The sequence below is a fragment of the Hypanus sabinus genome, chromosome 26 (genome assembly GCF_030144855.1).
Source record: "Hypanus sabinus isolate sHypSab1 chromosome 26, sHypSab1.hap1, whole genome shotgun sequence".
Lineage (NCBI taxonomy): Eukaryota > Metazoa > Chordata > Chondrichthyes > Myliobatiformes > Dasyatidae > Hypanus > Hypanus sabinus.
Genome location: NC_082731.1, coordinates 38,144,721 through 38,162,257, shown reverse-complemented (window position 1 = coordinate 38,162,257; position 17,537 = coordinate 38,144,721). Strand labels below are relative to the sequence as shown.

Below are 17,537 nucleotides of genomic sequence, written 5' to 3'. Positions count from 1 at the left end.
GTGTATAGCATTTTTTATAGCAATCTCCTGGTTTAGTTGTATTAGCATATCCAATCGGTCTACAGTTGCGTATCACCAGTACATCAGCGATGGGGGAACAGCCTCTTCCCCTCTGCCATCCATTACTGAACAGACAATGAACCCGTGAACACTATCTCACTGTTTTATTTGGTCTCTGCACTACATTTAATTTTAATATATATTTCTTAATATCATATTTGGTATATTTAATGATGTATTGCAACGTACTGCTGCCGGAAAACAAAGTTCTTGACAGACTTGATAGAGGAGTATAAAATTATGAGGGGTATAGATAGAGTGAATGCAAGCAGGCTTTTTCCACTGAGGCTAGGGGAGAAAAAACCCAGAGGACATGGGTTAAGGGTGAAGGGGGAAAAGTTTAAAGGGAACATGGGGGGGGGGGCTTCTTCACACAGAGAGTGGTGGGAGTGTGGAATGAGCTGCCAGATGAAGTGGTAAATGCGGGCTCACTTCTAACATTCAAGAAAAACTTGGACAGATACATGTATGAGAGGTGTATGGAGGGATATGGTCCAGGTGCGGGTCAGTGGGACTAGGCAGAAAGATGGTTAGGCACAGCCAAGAAGGGCCGAAGGGCCTGTTTCTGTGCTGTAATGTTCTATGTGGTAGTGGTATTAAACCTGATTCCGTTTCTAAATACGTTGATGAGAATTCAGCCAACAATTTAACGAAGCACACTCCACAAGCGATGCCCTCGGTGTTAACCAGTGTTGTGTGTGTTAACAGTTAAAAATTTACCGAGTTCTTTTCTCCTCCCAATGTTGCCACTCTGTCATTCGTTGCCACACCTCCCCTTCCTCATCATTTGCTCCGACCCCCACCACTGCCCACTGCCCCAAACCCTGACCTCTTGCCGCCCCGTCTCTGGTTTCCTGCTCCTCGTCATCTGCTCCGAACCCCCAGTGGCCAATCGGAAGCCAGATTGCATCTCTGGAAACCAGCAGAAGGGGAGGGAGTGAAGTAAAGACCCGAGAAGTTGATTGGTCAAAGAGATACAGGACCGGAGAAGGCAGATTCTAATAGGAGAGGATAGATGGCCGGGGAAGAAAGGGGAGGGGGAGGAGCGCCACAGGGCGGTGATGGACAGGTGAGAGAGGGAAACGGGAATGGGGGGTAGTGAAGTGCGGGGGCAGTTACCAGAAGTTGGAAAAATCGATGTTGTGCCATCAGCGTGGAGGCGACCCAAACGGAATTTAAGGTGTTACTCCTCCAACCTGAGCGTGGCCTCATCGCGGCGGTAGAGGAGGCCACGGACTGACATGTTGGAATGGGAATGGGAGGCCCTGGGAGATCCTGCATTTTCTGGCGGAGCGTAGCTCCTCGGCGAAACGATCTCCTAATCTACACTGGGCGTCAGCAATATGCAGGAGGCCACAACGGGAGCACCAGACGCAGAGAACCCCAACAAACTCACAGGTGAACTGTCAGCTCACCTGGAAGGACTGTTTGCGGCCTTGAATAGGAGTGTGGGGGCACTTATTCCGCTGGCAAGGATAAGCGCCCTGAGGGAGATCAGTGGAAGGGACGAAATGACAAGGGATTCTGCACTATACATCCTTTCACGCTGCCACATGCAAAAATGCCATCCCTTCTCTCAGTTCCTCCGTCTCTCCCGCATCCGCTTTTCATTCCAGAAGTCCTTTCCTCCACCATCAAAACTGCCCTCACCCACATCTCTTCCATCTCATGCACATCTGCCCTCAACCCTTCCTCCCGTCGCCACACTGGGGATAGGGTTCCTCTTGTCCTCACCTACCACCCCACCAGGCTCCACGTCCAGCACGTTATTCCCCATAACTTCTGTCATCTCAAACAGACACCCACCAAGGGCATCTTTCCCTTCTCCGCCAGCTTTCCGCAGGGTTCGTTCCCTGCGCGACTCCCTAGTCCACTCACCCCTCTCCACTGATCTCCCTCCTGGCACTTCTCCTTGCAAGTGGAACAAGTGCCACACCTGCCCCTACATTTTGTGTGTGTGTGGCCTTGGATTCCCGGCACCTGCAGATTTTCCCCTGTTTGTGACCGATCAATCGGAACCAGGCAACAAGTATGTCCGGTCTTAATTTTTAACAGTCCCTTTACCCAATAACAGGACTTCTGGGATCTTCCACAAAACAAACATGTGTCTGCAACCAGAGCCCAGACAAATCCGGCGTGGTGCCGTGTGCAGCCAAAACACGGGATGGGGAAAGCGCATTGTGTGTGTGCAGTCAAAGTTTACCGAGTTCTTTTCTCTGTCCTTCAGCCTCCCAATGTTGCCACTCTGTCATTCGTTGCCTCACCTCTCTTCCTCGTCATTTGCTCCGACCCCCACCACTGACCACAGTCCCAAACCCTGACCTCTGCCCGCAGTCCCAAACCCTGACCTCTGCCCAGTCCCAAACCCTGACCTCTGCCCGCAGTCCCAAACCCTGACCTCTGCCCGCAGTCCCAAACCCTGATCACTGCCCGCAGTCCCAAACCCTGACCTCTGCCCGCAGTCCCAAACCCTGACCTCTGCCCGCAGTCCCAAACCCTGATCACTGCCCGCAGTCCCAAACACTGACCACTGCCCGCAGTCCCAAACCCTCTCTGCCCAGTCCCAAACCCTGACCTCTGCCCGCAGTCCAAAACCCTGACCTCTGCCCGCAGTCCAAAACCCTGACCTCTGCCCGCAGTCCAAAACCCTGACCTCTGCCCGCAGTCCCAAACCCTGACCTCTGCCCGCAGTCCCAAACCCTGACCTCTGCCCGCAGTCCCAAACCCTGACCTCTGCCCACAGCCCCAAACCCTGACCTCTGCCGACCCGTCTCAGGTTTCTCATCCTGCTCCATTGAACACCCAGCTAATGGTCCCCCACTCTCCTCTCTCAGTTCAGGGGGCAGTGGTGCATTCTAACAACCCGGCTGTGTGAGACACAGCTCTTTGGAAGCAGTGAGAATGACCCTCAACATTGAAATGAGTCTGGAATAAGGAGATTAACAAGCAACGTCATTCTTCCTCAGTGCAGGGATTTAAGGGACAAAGAACCCGGGAGACATAACTGCAGTGAGCTCGTTCTTCTTCGGTCTGCAGAGAGTCACGCAGGGAATTCCAGGGAAACCTCCTCACACACAGCACAGTGACCATTTGGAACCCGTCACCACAGGGAGAGTGAGAGGTGAACAGCAGGGATGGGGTTAAAAGGGCTGTCACAGAACAGAAACATGGTCAGGACCAGCTGGGCTGAATTGACCCCCCACTGTTCACTGTGTATGCCGTAGATTCACTGAGCACCCGAGACAGAGTTTAAAATAGAATTTAATTATTAGTCACAGATGCAGAATATTAAACTCCAGCCCCATTACAGGTGAACATCAGCAGCGATAATTGCAGAGTTCGACACCCAACTGTCCCTTTTGAACTTGCCTCTGGATTCAGCAACTGTGACGGTGAAACATCCAGCATACAGCTTGTTTAAACTTTCCCCCCAGTGTGAACTCGGTTGTGTTCAGAGTATTGAATCCCTTCCCACGCACCGAACAGGTGAACGTTCTCTCAACCCATGTGAATTCGCTGGTGTCTCATCAAATTTGATGACAGAGTGAATCCCTTCCCACATTCAGAGCAGACATACGGTCTCTCCCCAGTGTGAACCCGCTGATGTACCTTCAGCTGAAATGACTGAGTAAACCCCTTCCCACAGACTGAGCAGGTGAACGGTCTCTCCCCGGTGTGAACACGCTGATGTGTCAACAGGTGAGAAGACCGAGTGAACCCCTTCCCACATTCTAAGCAGATGAATGGCCTCTCCCCGGTGTGAATTGACTGGTGGGCCAGCAGGTCAAAAGACCGAGTGAATCCCTTCCCACAGAATAAGCAGGTGAATGGCATCTCCCCAGTGTGAACTGACTGATGTGCTAGTAGATCAGATGACTGTGTAAATCCCTTCCCACAGTCTGAGCAGGTGAACGGCCTCTCCCCAGTGTGAACTGACTGGTGTTTCTGTAGGCTGGATGATTGAGTGAATCCCTTCCCACATTCAGAGCAGGTGAATGGCCTCTCCCCAGTGTGAACGCGCTGATGTACCTTCAGTTGAGATGACAGAGTAAATCTCTTCCCACAGTCGGAGCAGGCAAACGGCCTCTCCCCAGTGTGAACTGACAGGTGTGTCTGCAGTTGGGACGACTGAGTGAATCCCCTCCCACACATGGAACAGGTGAACGGCCTCTCTCCTGTGTGAACTCGCTGGTGAGTCTGTAGGCTAGATGACTGAGTGAATCCCTTCCCACATTCAGAGCAGGTGTACGGCCTCTCCCCAGTGTGAACGCGCTGATGTACCTTCAGTTGAAATGACTGAGTAAATCCCTTCCCACAATCAAAGCAGGTGAACGGCATCTCCCCGGTGTGAATTGACCGGTGAGCCAGTAGGTCAGATGACTTTGTGAATCCCTTCCCACAGTCCGAGCAGGTGAACGGCCTCTCCCCAGTGTGGACTGACAGGTGCTTCTGTAGATTGGACGACTGAGAGAATCCCCTGCCACATTCAGCGCAGACGTACGGTCTCTCCCCGGTGTGAACTCGCCGATGTACCTTCAGTTGAGATGACTGAGTGAATCCCCTCCCACAGTCTGGGCAGGTGAACGGCATCACCCCAGTGTGAACCGTCTGGTGTGCCAACAGGTCAGATGTCCGAGTGAATCCCTTCCCACAGTCCGAGCAGGTGAACGGCATCTTTCCGGTGTGAACCGACTGGTGGGTCTGTACCTGGGATGTCCGAGCGGAACTCTGTCAACACACGGAACAGCTGAACAGTCTCCCTCCCTTGTAAATTCCTGGTGTGTCTGCGGGTGGGCTGAGCGAGTGTATCCCCTCCCACACTGAGCGCGGGGGAATGATATCCCCCTGCTATCGATTCTCTGGTGATCCTCAAGTCAGGTGTCAGATGGTGAATTCCTCAGTTGAAGAACTGATCTCTGGTGAACCAGTGCTGGTGTGTTCTCAGCACCCCGGTTCCAGTGGAGTTAAAACAGAAAACTTCACTTCAGTTCAGACACGAAGCACATTTCCAGTTGGGGTGAGATTCATCTTCATCTTCAAGGATTGACAGCACAAATATTGGTGTTGCAAACGAACTATCTGGCCACTCCTTAAATATCTGGACAGACACAGCAGAACCGTTGTGCTGTTGTGTTTGACATTCCCGGACAGAAATGACTTGCCATTTCTAACCTTTAAAAAGATTTACAAAAGACATCAATGGGTGAAGGACAACATTTCAGATGAATTACTTCTAGCGCCTTTGGCGAGCTCTGACATCACACTGCTACCGTGAAGTTTAACGCAAGTTGGAGGAACAGGTCACTAGATCCCGGCTGACCAGCAAACCCTCTGACAGTTTTTATCTGGATCAGAATGGGCCGTCTCTACCGGCCATCAGTCTGTGACTTGGCTCAGCTTCTCCCTCTCCATTGGCATTATTTCAAGTTATGGGCATGTCTCACAGCGCTACAAAGACCACCTGATACCAAAATGCTGGCAGAACTCAGCAGGCCAGACAGCATCTAAGGGAGGAGGGAGTGACGACATTTCGGGCTGAAACCCTTCATCAGGAGTTACCTCACCTGATATCACATCAGTTCAGAAATGTTATTAGCTTGTGGTTACTGCTTGTCTGATGTGATTTTCCCCTTGCACATTGGGTGTTCAACGGTCTTTTTTACGTATATGTATAGGGTTTGTTTTTGGGTTTCTTTGTCTTGTTGCTGCCTGTAATGGGAGAGTTCAGTACCAGAGGGCATGGATTGAGAATAAGGGGGAGGTCAACTAGGACAGAGTTAAGGAAAAACTTCTTCTCCCAGAGAGTTGTGGGGGTCTGGAATGCACTGCCTCGGAAGGCAGTGGAAGCCAATTCTCTGGATGCTTTCAAGAAGGAGCTAGATAGGTATCTGATGGATAGGGGAATCAAGGGATATGGGGACAAGGCAGGAACCGGGTATTGATAGTAGATAATCAGCCATGATCTCAGAATGGCGGTGCAGGCTTGAAGGGCCGAATGGCATCTGAAGGTTGTATAATGTATACATACTTCGATAATAAAGGTACCTTGACCTTGAACTTGGAGGCTTTCTAATTACTCTGACCCCCCCTCCCCCCAGGTGATTGATGGGTTGAAGGCGGTACCAATGAATATAAAGGGGAGGGCATTCGTCTTTCTCATTGGACATTGTTAATATGTGGCACTTTGTGTTATGACCACAACACCATAAGACATAGGAGCAGAATTAGGCCATCTGTTCCATCGAGTCTGCTCTGCCATTCAATCATGGCTGTTTGTTTTTTCCATCTCCTCCTCAATCCCAGTTCCTGACCTTCTCCCTGTAACAGTTGATGCCATGTCCAATCAAGAACCTATCAATCTCTGCCTTAGATACACCCAACGACCCGGCCTCCACAGCTGCATGTGGCAACTAATTCCCACAAATTCACTACCCTTTGGCTAAAGAAATTTCTCCACATCTGTTTTGAAAGGGCGCCCCTCTATCCTGAGGCTGAGCCCTCTTGAGCTAGACTGTCCCATCATGGGAAACATCCTGTCCACGTCTACTCTGTCCAGGCCTTTCAACATTCAAAAAGTTACAATGAGATTCCCCCTCATCCTTCTGAATTTCAGTGAATACAGACCCAGAGCCATCAAATGTTCCACGTATGATAACCCTTTCAATCCTGGAATCATCCTTGTAAATCTCCTCTTCAATCTTTTCTTAGATGAGGGGCACAAAACTGTTCACAATACTCAAGGTGAGGCCTCACCAGTGCCTGATAAAGCTCAGTGTCACGTCCTTGCTGTTGTACTCTAGACCTCTCGAAATGAATGCTAACATGGCATTTGCCTTCCTCACCACCGACTGTTACCCAGGACAAAGCGGATCGATATCATTATGTTCCCAGAGCCAATGGGACAAAATATGCGCTCAGGCGTAGAAAGGTTCTCAACAGGAGGAGGCGATTGTCTGAAGAATTAAAACTGAAGCAAAGATTTTGTGTTCCTCCTCCCCCCACCCCCACCACAACAACACGAATTGACATTTTAATTCTCCGGGACTAACTGGTAGCAGGTGCCCGGCAGCGACTGGGAGAATGGAGCCGCCCGGGCTCGCAAACACGCCCTGCGGACAGAGTCACCCCGAAGCAGGCGCCCTGGGGCATCAGCGGGAAGCTGCCCGGATCGAGGGAGAGGACCGGGCGCCGCGGGGCCCCGATCCCGGCGAACCCGCTCCTACCTGCCGGCGGACCTCCGGACCGGAGCCTTTTGTCCTCTGCGCGCATGCGCGCTCGGGCAGCTGCAGTCCTCGGCGCGTGCGCAGTGGGTGCCTGGGTCTGCGCCGGCCAATTCTGGGGTCAGGTATTCCGCCGTTACCTTAACCCACAAACAATACACTCCATCTCCACAGGCAAAAGTGGAGAAAGAAGACATTAAACACAGACATCCCACACTGCAAAAACTCATTTCAGGGAGGTATTCCCCCTCCCCCTTTCCGGCCGACCTCCAAGGGTGTATGTGTACAGGACATTTGATATGAAAGAGCACAACAATTTCTTTGATCATTATTGTACCCGGCTAAAATGGCACATTCCTCCTCACACATGACATCGTTGCTTTCGTCAACCAAAATACCGTATGTCCGGATGAACTTGCAAAGATCTTCTAAACATTCAGGTTCCAGTGCCGTGTTCACAATAGCTGCTTTCTTGGTTGATGAGCAGGCATAGTCTTTTTTTGCTATTTCTGAATCAGGAAACATCTTTCCTGAACAGCCTGCCCGTGTGCTTACACGCCTGGAATGGCAGGTTATGCCCAACGATTAAAGATGTAAAGTACACCTCAGCTCTACTGACCTTCTCTGTCAGACTTTGGTTTTCTGCTGAAAAGAACTGTGAAATACTGGAGCAGCCTTCCCTGCATTTAGCCTCCCTAATATATTGTGGTCCCTAAAAGAAATAAAAGCATAAGGTGTATCCTTATTGTCTTATGCAGAAAATGTGCCGTATGTACTCATATTATATTATCATAGAGTCATTTTTTATTCTATTACAACTTCAAGCAAGTCCACAGGGAGTTTGGCCTCATCACGTAGAGTAGCTCCTTAGCAGCTAGCTAACTAGCTTAAATAACGTTAGCTATCCTAGTGAACGAACGACACCTGTTAAACTCACCTCAACAGGTCTCGGTCTCTCTCCCCCCTTTCTCTCCCTCTCAAAAAAATCAGTTTCTAGAATATTGTACATAATTTGTGGGCGTCTCCAAATTTGAGGAAGGACATTCTTGCTATGGAGGGAGTGCAGCATAGGTTCATGAGGTTAATTCCCAGGATGGTGAGCCTGTCATATGTTGAAAGATTGGAGCAACTGGGCTTGTATACACTGGAATTTAGAAGGATGAAAGGGGATCTGATTGAAACATATAAGATTATTAAGGGATTGGACATGCTAGAGGCAGGAAAAATGTTCCTGATGTTGGGGGAGTCCAGAACCAGAGGCCACAGTTTAAGAATAAGGGGTAGGCCATTTAGAACGGAGTTGAGGAAAAACTTTTTCACCCAGAGAGTTGTGGATCTTTGGAATGCTCTGCCTCAGAAGGCAGTGGAGGCCAATTGTCTGGATGCTTTCAAGAAAGAGTTAGATAGAGCTTTTAAAGATAGTAAAGTCAAGGGATATGGGGAGAAGGCAGGAACGGGGTACTGATTGTGGATATCAGCCATGATCACAGTGAATGGCGGTGCTGGCTTGAAGGGCTGAAGGGACTACTCCTGCACCTATTGTCTATTGTCAGGGAGCCGCTATCAATATGCAGGAGACTCCCGGAACCTGTGGGAGAGATGGGATGTCTGTAAACACACACACAAAAAAACCCACAGATCATGGGAATGTAGAGCAACATACGCAAACTGCTGGAGGGACTCAGCAGGTCGGGCAGCGTCCCTGCGGAGGGAATAGACAGTCGAGGCTTCAGACTGAACCCCTTCACCAGACACCAGCACAGTTAAATGGTCTCGGCTCAAAGCGTCGACCGTTTATTCCTCTCTGTGGTGATATCACGTGCAAGAACGTGATTGGAAAGAGTTCTGAGCATGCTAAGAAATTTAAGAAAGATCAAGAAATGTTGAGAAGCCCGGCTCTGTCAGACACGTGAGGTTTTGTTGCTATTGTAAATAAAAGTTCTATTCTTGCAGAATACGTTTCATTATTAGAAACCCACGGTACGTATTAATACAAAGAACACAACACTCTCCATTGATGCTGCCCGACCTGCTGAGATCCCCCATCATTTTGCAGAAATAAAGCAACTTCCTTTTTTATATAGTCAATCACTTCCCAAGTGTTGCTGACCTTTCATTTGTAGCCACAGTCCTCCTGGTCTGATCCTCGCTTCCTCCTCCCCGCAAACTCTGGATACCCCCCCCCCAACTTTCTGAAACCCAAAAGTGCCTCCCCCATTTCCTGCTGAAGGGTCTCAGCCCAAAACGTCGACTGTACTTTCATTAAAAAAATAGATTCTGCCCGGCCTGCTGAGTTCCTCCGGCACTTTGTGTGAGTTCTTCGGCTTCTGACTCTGCTCCAGAAAAGATTTACCCACCATTCCGACCTCATGCTTTAGAGGAGGGCGGTGTGTTGCAAAAATAAAACCAGCTGTGCGAGGCTCAGCCGTTTGAAACCAGTGAAAAAGACACAAATGTCCCAGCAGGGAAGGAGATTAAGCACTTCTGCCATTCCTCCTTGGTCCAGAGCCCTGAGAAACTTCCACTTCCAGTTGGGACAAAACCCCAGGGAAGTCATCGTCATCTGTAAAGTGCAGGAAGACACAGAGGAAATTCAAGCGGTGACCGGTTGGAACAAGAGCAGGGGTGCACTTAAAAGGACAGGTGTGGAACAGAAACATGGGCAGGGCTGAATGGCCTCAGTACAGTACACTGATGGTGTGGCAGAGACATCAAGCAACTGAGTCACAGGATCTGAAATAGAACTGATTTTTTTTTAATTGTCACACACCCACAATATAAAACATTGGTCTTGTTTAAGGCTGGCATCAGTAGAACAAGCCCCTGTGATGCTCAGGGACCAGGGTTCAGACCTGGGTGGGATCAGCAGCTGCAATAACTCAGAAACTGAATTGGGCTTGATATCACCAGCATGTGTTGTGAAATCTGCTGTTATAAAGCTGTAAGACCGTACGATATGGGAGCAGAATTAGGCCATTTGGCCCATCGAGTCTGCTCCACTATTTCATCATGGCTGCTCCATTTTCCCTCTCAGTCCCAATCTCCTGTCTTCTCCCCGTATCCCTTCATGCCCAGACCAACCAAGAATCGATCAACCTCTGCCTTAAATATACATAAAGACTCAGCCTCCAGTGCTGCCAGTGGCCACAAATTCCACAGATTCAACACCGTTTGGCTCAAGAATTTCCTTGTCATCTCTGTTTTAAAAGGACATTCCTCTCTTCTGAGGCTGTGTCCTGGTCTTTCCTTGCCCACCACAGGAAACATCATCTCCACATCCATCGACCTGCTGAGTTCCTCCAGTGTGTTGTACATGTTGCTTTGACCCCAGTGTATTTTGTGTTTACACTCTATGAAGGCCTTTCACCATTCAACAGGTTTCAATGAGGTCACCCCTCATTCTTCTGAATTCCAGTGAGTACAGGCCCAGAGCCATCAAACGCCCATCACATGACAAACCTTTCAATCCTGGGATCATTTTCATCAACCTCTTTGGAAACCTCTCCAATGTCAGTGCATCCTTTCTTAGATAAGGGGCCCATAACTGCTCACAAAACTCCAAGTGAGGCCCCACCAGTGCTTTGTAAAGTCTCAACATTATATCCTTGCTTTTATATTCTAGTCCTCTTGAAATGAATACTAACATTGCATTTGACTTCCTCACCACAGACTCAATATACAAATTTGCACCTCAGATTTTTGTATTTTCTCTCCGTTTAGAAAACAGTCTACCCTTTATGTAGCAGCACTACTTTGCAATACATAGTAATAAAAAGTGTGAATTGATCTTGGATGAAGAACTTCCAGGCCCCTTTTAGACAAGTAGATTAGTGGTTTTATTGAAACACGAGGTGACTACTGAGGTCACGCCCGTTGTCCCTCATTAGTCGTGACAAGGTGTTTGATATCGTTAGCCAGAGAGAACAGAAGAAAACGTTCTCACTGGAAGAAAAGTCCACACACAACCAGAGGAGGCTGAACCAAGGTGAATATCTCAAGCAAAGATTTAATTTTTCTATGCAGCGCAAATAGAGATTTTAGTTGATTATAGGATAGAACCAGAACCTCCTTTTAGATTGCAGTTTGAACTGATGTTGGATCGCCGTTTACTTTTTGATCCTTAGGGTTCTTCTGGGAGTAAGGAATGATGAGTAGTCTTAACTCTAAGTCTTCAGTTTATTTTAATATACAAACACTAACCAACCAAATAAAGAGCTCAGAAACAATACTGACATAAATTAAAGGTGAAGACAAAATAATAAAGATGATGTCTCTGAAAAATCCATCACTTTTATGGATAAGGAAAATTCCTTAGATTAGATTCAACTTTATTGTCATTGTGCCGAGTACGGATACAAAGCCAATGAAATGCAGATAGCATCTAACCAGAAGTGCAAAAGAATAGTGTTATTTGCAAAATAACTGCGAATAAAAAGTAAGTGCTACAGCACACAACTATAAAAGTACTGAGACAGTACAATTTGGGTGCAATACTGCTTAGTGCTGTGATGTGAGGTTCAACAGGGTCACAGCCTCAGGGAAGAAGCTCTTTCTGAGGCTCCTGTAGCGCCTACCGGATGTGAGGACAGTAAAAAGTCCATGGTTAGGGTGAGATGCATCCTTGATAATGCTTTTCGCCCTGCCCGGGCAGCATTTATGGTAGATGTTCTCAATAGTGGGCAATTGGGTGCTGATAATCTGCTGGGCAGTTGGATACGAGACTGAGATGCAGTTGGTGAGTCTGCTCTCAATGATACGGCGGTAAAAGTCCATCAGTATCCTGGGATGGAGGTGAGCTTTCCTGTTGCTCCGCAAGAAATAAAGGCCCTGTTGCACCTTTTTGATCAGGATGGAGGAGTTCGGGGACCAGGTGAGATCATCGTAAATGTGGACACCAAGGAATTTGAAGCTTGATACACACTCCACTACAGCTCCATTGATATAGATGGGGACATGAGTGTGGCTCCTAGCATGCCTGAAGTCTACAATGATCTCCTTGGTCTTCTGGGTGTTAAGGGCCAGGTTGTTGTTGGGAAACCACGCAGCCAGCTGCTGGACCTCGTCCCTGTAGGCCGTCTCGTCATACCCTCTGATCAGGCCAACCACCGTTGTGTCGTCTGCGAACTTGGTTATAGAGTTAGAACCATGTACAGGAATGCAGTCATAGGTGAAAAGGGAGTACAGAAGAGGGCTCAGCACACAGCCTTGAGGCACACCGGTGTTCAAGGTGAGAGTGGAGGAGGAGAGGTTGTCTAACTTAACAGATCGGGGTCTGTTAGTCAGAAAGTCCAAGGTCCAATTGCGGAGGGATGAGCTGATACCAAGCTGGCGAAGTTTGGATCACAGTATTGAATGCCGAACTAAACTCAATGAACAGCATTCTGACGTAAGGGTTGGGGCTGTCCAAGTGGGTCAGGGCAGAGTGAAGTGCTGTGGAGATGGTGTCCTCCGTTGACCTGTTGGTGCGATAGGCAAATTAATGGGGTCCAGGGTAGTGGACAGACGGGATTTCAGATGTGATAGAACCAGTTTCTCAAAACACTTTGCAATGATGGGGGTGAGTGCAACTGGGCGGAAGTCATTCAGATAGAGATAAACTAGTTAATATGATACATAATTAAAACAAATACATTAAGTGAGTAATGTGCTAATACTTAGCCAATGAAATAGGAGAAAGGTGATAAACTGTTAATTTAACCGCAGTACCGATTTCTGCCACTGAGTGGGGATCAACCACCACAAACTGAAAAATACACGTGCTTGTAAAAAAGAACAAATCTTATAAAAAGTACTATTTTAAAAAGTGGTTTCCAACACTGAGCACAATATGTACAGAGATTTGGATATCAGTTGGTTTGGGACAACGGGCCTGATCTCAGTAGTCGCCTTGTGTTTCAATAAAACCAGAAATCTACTTGTCTAAAAGGGACTTGGAAGTCCTTCATCCAAGATTGAATCGGGACTATGGTGCTGTTCTGAGTTCCTAATCCTCGGATCTAGATAGCTGACGCCTGGCAGTGTTTGGGAGATCCGTTCACTCCTATTCCCACCCTCTGCACTTCCAAACACAGGCTGCAGACGAGTGGGGGGAAAGCAGTGGAAGAGTGACACATGGCTGCCTCTTTTAGTGGAAGCTCCCACAAGCCAGAAGCTCATTTGTCTGCCCCTGACCTGTAATGGTGCCAACACATTCACTCGTCAGCAGAAATCTCCCCAGGGCACAGGCGTGGATCCCGGGCAGAGGGAGAGCTCCATGGTGCAGGTCCAAGTTTAATTGTCATTCAACCATGCATGAATATCCATGAATACAGCGAAATGAAACGGTGTTACTCTGCGGCCGAGGTACTGTACCGCTATTGTGACTGAGATTGAAGTCACCAGGAGACACTGAAGCTGCTGATGTAGAAATCTTTATTCAGCACATGAGTGGGAATCTTACTGGAGAGACGCTCTTGGTAGAGGCTCCCTTCTCCAATATTACATGAGAATTTTATAAGCTGAAGATCAAAAGTAAAGGCAGGACGATTCTATAGTTACAATGCTCTGAATTACATATAAATCTTCACACCAACACTACAGACTCCCAAAATGGATGGTAATCACCATTGTCTCCAAGCTGCATTCACATTTGAGTCAGTGGAGTGTTTCCTGGTTTGCAATCGACCCCAGTCTGCAGTTCCAAGAATGCCATTGTTCTGACCTGCAACTTAAAGTCAACCTCCAATCCGTATTCAGATCTGAAGACTGGTTGCTGTTGAAATTAATATTTGCTGTATTCTATAACCCAGAATATGCCCTAACACCACCATATACAGCACAAGAAACATGTAGTACTATAAGATAGCAAGCACATATAATGATAGCAATAAAATACAGTCACACATAATAATATATATTCCAAAACCCTGAGTCCATGAATGTTGCAGCAGCCTTCAGTGGAACACAGTTCAGCCTGTTTTCTGCTGAGCAAACACTGGGGGGCAGCACCGACTCCAGCTTGGATGCCATTGCTCACCGCCTCCAATGCCACCAGGGCAGCTGTTAACAGGCGATACTGCGGCTTGAGGCCAGTCCTCGCTGTGGCTGAGATGGCACCGCTCCCCCACTGTCCACCAATAAAGCAGAGTGAACCGGACTTGCAGAATTCCATATTACCAAATTTCAACAGGGTCTTCGGATCACTAAAGAAATGACTACAACAATTACTCACTGTTAGTCCGCACACCTCCTTCATGCACCTCCCTGGCGCAGGCAGCAGCACAATCCACACCAAATCCTGCTCCTCCTCCAATCCTCCCGAGTCTTCAGCCTACTGAGCAAATCCATGATTTTCAGGCACTACGACCTTCATACTTCATCCATGGGTCGCCAAAGGTGAATTTAATGTTAGCAGATTTCTGGATAAGTACGGTGCCATCGAAGATGTCTGCAAGCGCAACCTCCCACCTGCCACCTGCTTCAAACACAGTCAATGTTTTCCTGTGGAGAACTCAGCAGGGAATTCCAATCAGGTACTCCCACAAACACTATATTCAGTATCAACAGCCGCTGCGTGTGTTAAAGGTCAAAGTCCACACAGTTACAAATGCAGATATACATAAAAAAACAGAGATCTGCAGAATAGGAAGCAAAACACTCAATATACTGGAGGTACTCAGCAGGTTAGCCTACCAAGGTTCAAACAATTCAAAATAAATTCATTATCAAAGTACATGTATGTCATCATATACAACCCTGAGATTCATTTTCTTGCCAGCATACTCAATAAAATTATAGACCAATAACCATAAAAGAATCAATGAAAGACCGAACCAACTTGGGTGCTCAACCACTGTGCAAAACACAAACCGTGCAAATACAAAAAGAAACAATAATAATAACAATAAATAAGCAATAACTATCAAAAACATGAGATGAAGATTCACCGAAAGTAAGTCCATAGGTGTGGGAACATTTCAATGATGGGGGCAAATGGTTGAGGGGTAATAACTGTTCCTGAACCTGGTGGGGTGAATCCTGAGGCTCTTGTACCTTCTTCCTGATGGCAACAGTGAGATGTACTTGGTGGTGGGGGTCCCTGATGATGGATGGTTCTTTCCTGCGACAACGCTCCAAGTAAGTGTGCTCACTGGTGCCGAGAGCTTTACCCATTACCTTTGGAAGGATTTTACAGTCAGGGGCATTGGTGTTTCCATACCAGCTGGTGTTTCCTGCAACACAGCCGGTCAATATACTCTCCACTACGCATCTATAGCAATTTGTCAAAGTTTCAGATGTAATGCTGAATTTTCTCAAATTCATAGGGAAGTTGAGGAGCTTTCTTTGTAATGTGCTGTCCCAGAACAGGTCCTCTGAAATAATACCATTGAGGAATCTAATTTTTCTGACTCTCTCTACCTCTGAACCTCCAATGAGGACTGCCTTGTTGACCTCTGGTTTCCCTCTACTTAAGTCAATAATCAACTCGGTCTTACTGACATTGAATAAGATCAAAGCTTCAAAGGTTCATTTGTTATCGAAGTGGACAACTGAAATTCTTCTTCTCCAATAGCCAATAAACCAAGAAAGAAGAGAGGTTAAAGATCTCACTGGACACTCTAGCACAGGGCTTTCGTACTTGGCCAGGTAACCAATCTGGGCTAGATGATTTTCCTGGGATTGCCTTCCTGAAGGCTGCTCACATATTGGCCTAGGAGACGGAAGTGACAGGATCATTGAGGGCTGTGGGAGTCCATGACGGTTCCTCCATACTTGATGGTCAAAGTGAGCATAGAAGGCATTGCTCTCAACTGGAAGTGAAGCTATTGACAAGAAGGGACAGTAAATGTTTTGGGCCGAGACCTTTCACCATGCTGCCTGACTTGATGAATACCTCCAGCACTTGGCAGAAATAACATTTTTTCCAGCCGATCAGCTTCCAGACGTGGCTGATCTGTGATTCGTTGCCACATCCTCCAGGACTGATTCCACCCCCTCCCTGTAAACTCCAGCCACCTCAGCTTTCTGAAGCCTTTCCCTGATGTTTCGCCCTGCTCCATTGGACATCTATGGTTCTCCATTCCACCCAGAATCTTTGGAACACAGTGGTGTATTGGAACAACCAAGCTGTGTGAGACACAGCCCTTTAAAATCAGTGAAAATACCCATTACCATGCACTCGCTGGACTGACGAGTGTGGAGGAACAGGAGTTGTGGGGAGTGACATATCCCAGGTGTGGTGGAAGGCGGCTTCAGTCATGGGAAGAGCTGACAATGACTCAATCCCCCTAGGAGCAGAGGAACGGCAGATTCCCCACAAAGAGACAGAAACAAGAGATTAGACAGACATAGGAATACCAACAGAGTGTCAGGGGAACACCTGAGCAACGCTGCGAGAGAATTCATTCTCTCCAACACAATGACTCTGCTGAGGTACTAAACATGAGTCCTCTTTAAATAATCACAGAATGCGGCAAACCCGTGCCAGTCACAATTCACCGGAGGTGCAAGGGCATTACAGCACTGGGTACGATAACGATTAGTAAATGTGGGTGCTTGAGAAACCCGAGCTCAGCACTCCGCAGCGAACCGCAGGGATCACAGAGTTCATGACACGTTACATTGAAAAGAACAGGGAAGGAGTTTCAAAACCCTCACATCCTCCTTTGGACCAATGCCCTGGGGAATGGAGAATACCTGGCACATAACCCCAGTGAGGCCATGTCCCTGCTCAGTCTGCATTAAGTCAGTAAAGGGTGGCACGGTAACATAGTGGTCAGCGATGCCAGTGTCCTAGGTTCAGTTCCCGCCACAGATCGCAAGGAGATTAAAACTTGCCCCCATTCCTGAGCGGGTCTACTCTGCATGTTCTGGTTCCCTCTGACATCCCAAAGATGTCAAGGTTAGTAGGTTAATTGGTCAGGTGGGTGTAACAGGGTGGCAGGACCTATTACCATGCCTAATCTCTAAATAATTAAATAAGACATGAAGGAAATTTGAGGGAAACCTTTTCACCCATGGAGTGCTGGAGTCATCACCGCAAGGAGAGTGAAAGGTGAAGAGTGGGGATGGCAGAGACCAGCTGGGCTGAGTGGCCTCTCTACTGTACATTGGGTATATGACAAGAGACATCAAGAACCTGGGACATAGGGTTTAAAATATTATATGTATTTGTCACAGATCCACAATATTAAAAAAGAGTCTAATTTAAGGCTGACATGAGCAGACCTTCAATACTCAGTGACCAGGGTTCAGTCACAAAAATGGCAGAATCCCACC

The 17,537-nt window shown here is 47.8% G+C and overlaps 1 protein-coding gene across 1 annotated transcript in view; it reads right to left on the bottom strand.

Moving 5' to 3' along the window:
* The window catches only part of LOC132381745 (zinc finger protein 521-like), a 69,944-nt gene that overhangs the window by 44,237 nt on the left and 8,170 nt on the right, over positions 1-17,537 (bottom strand). The window contains exons 3-7 of the mRNA XM_059951317.1: positions 15,870-15,969; positions 14,296-14,385; positions 7,110-7,395; positions 5,620-5,624; positions 3,564-4,788 (exon numbers count right to left, since the gene is read on the bottom strand). Coding sequence (XP_059807300.1) covers positions 3,564-4,788; positions 5,620-5,624; positions 7,110-7,395; positions 14,296-14,385; positions 15,870-15,969 — 1,706 coding nt within the window. The remainder of the gene's footprint in view (positions 1-3,563; positions 4,789-5,619; positions 5,625-7,109; positions 7,396-14,295; positions 14,386-15,869; positions 15,970-17,537) is intronic.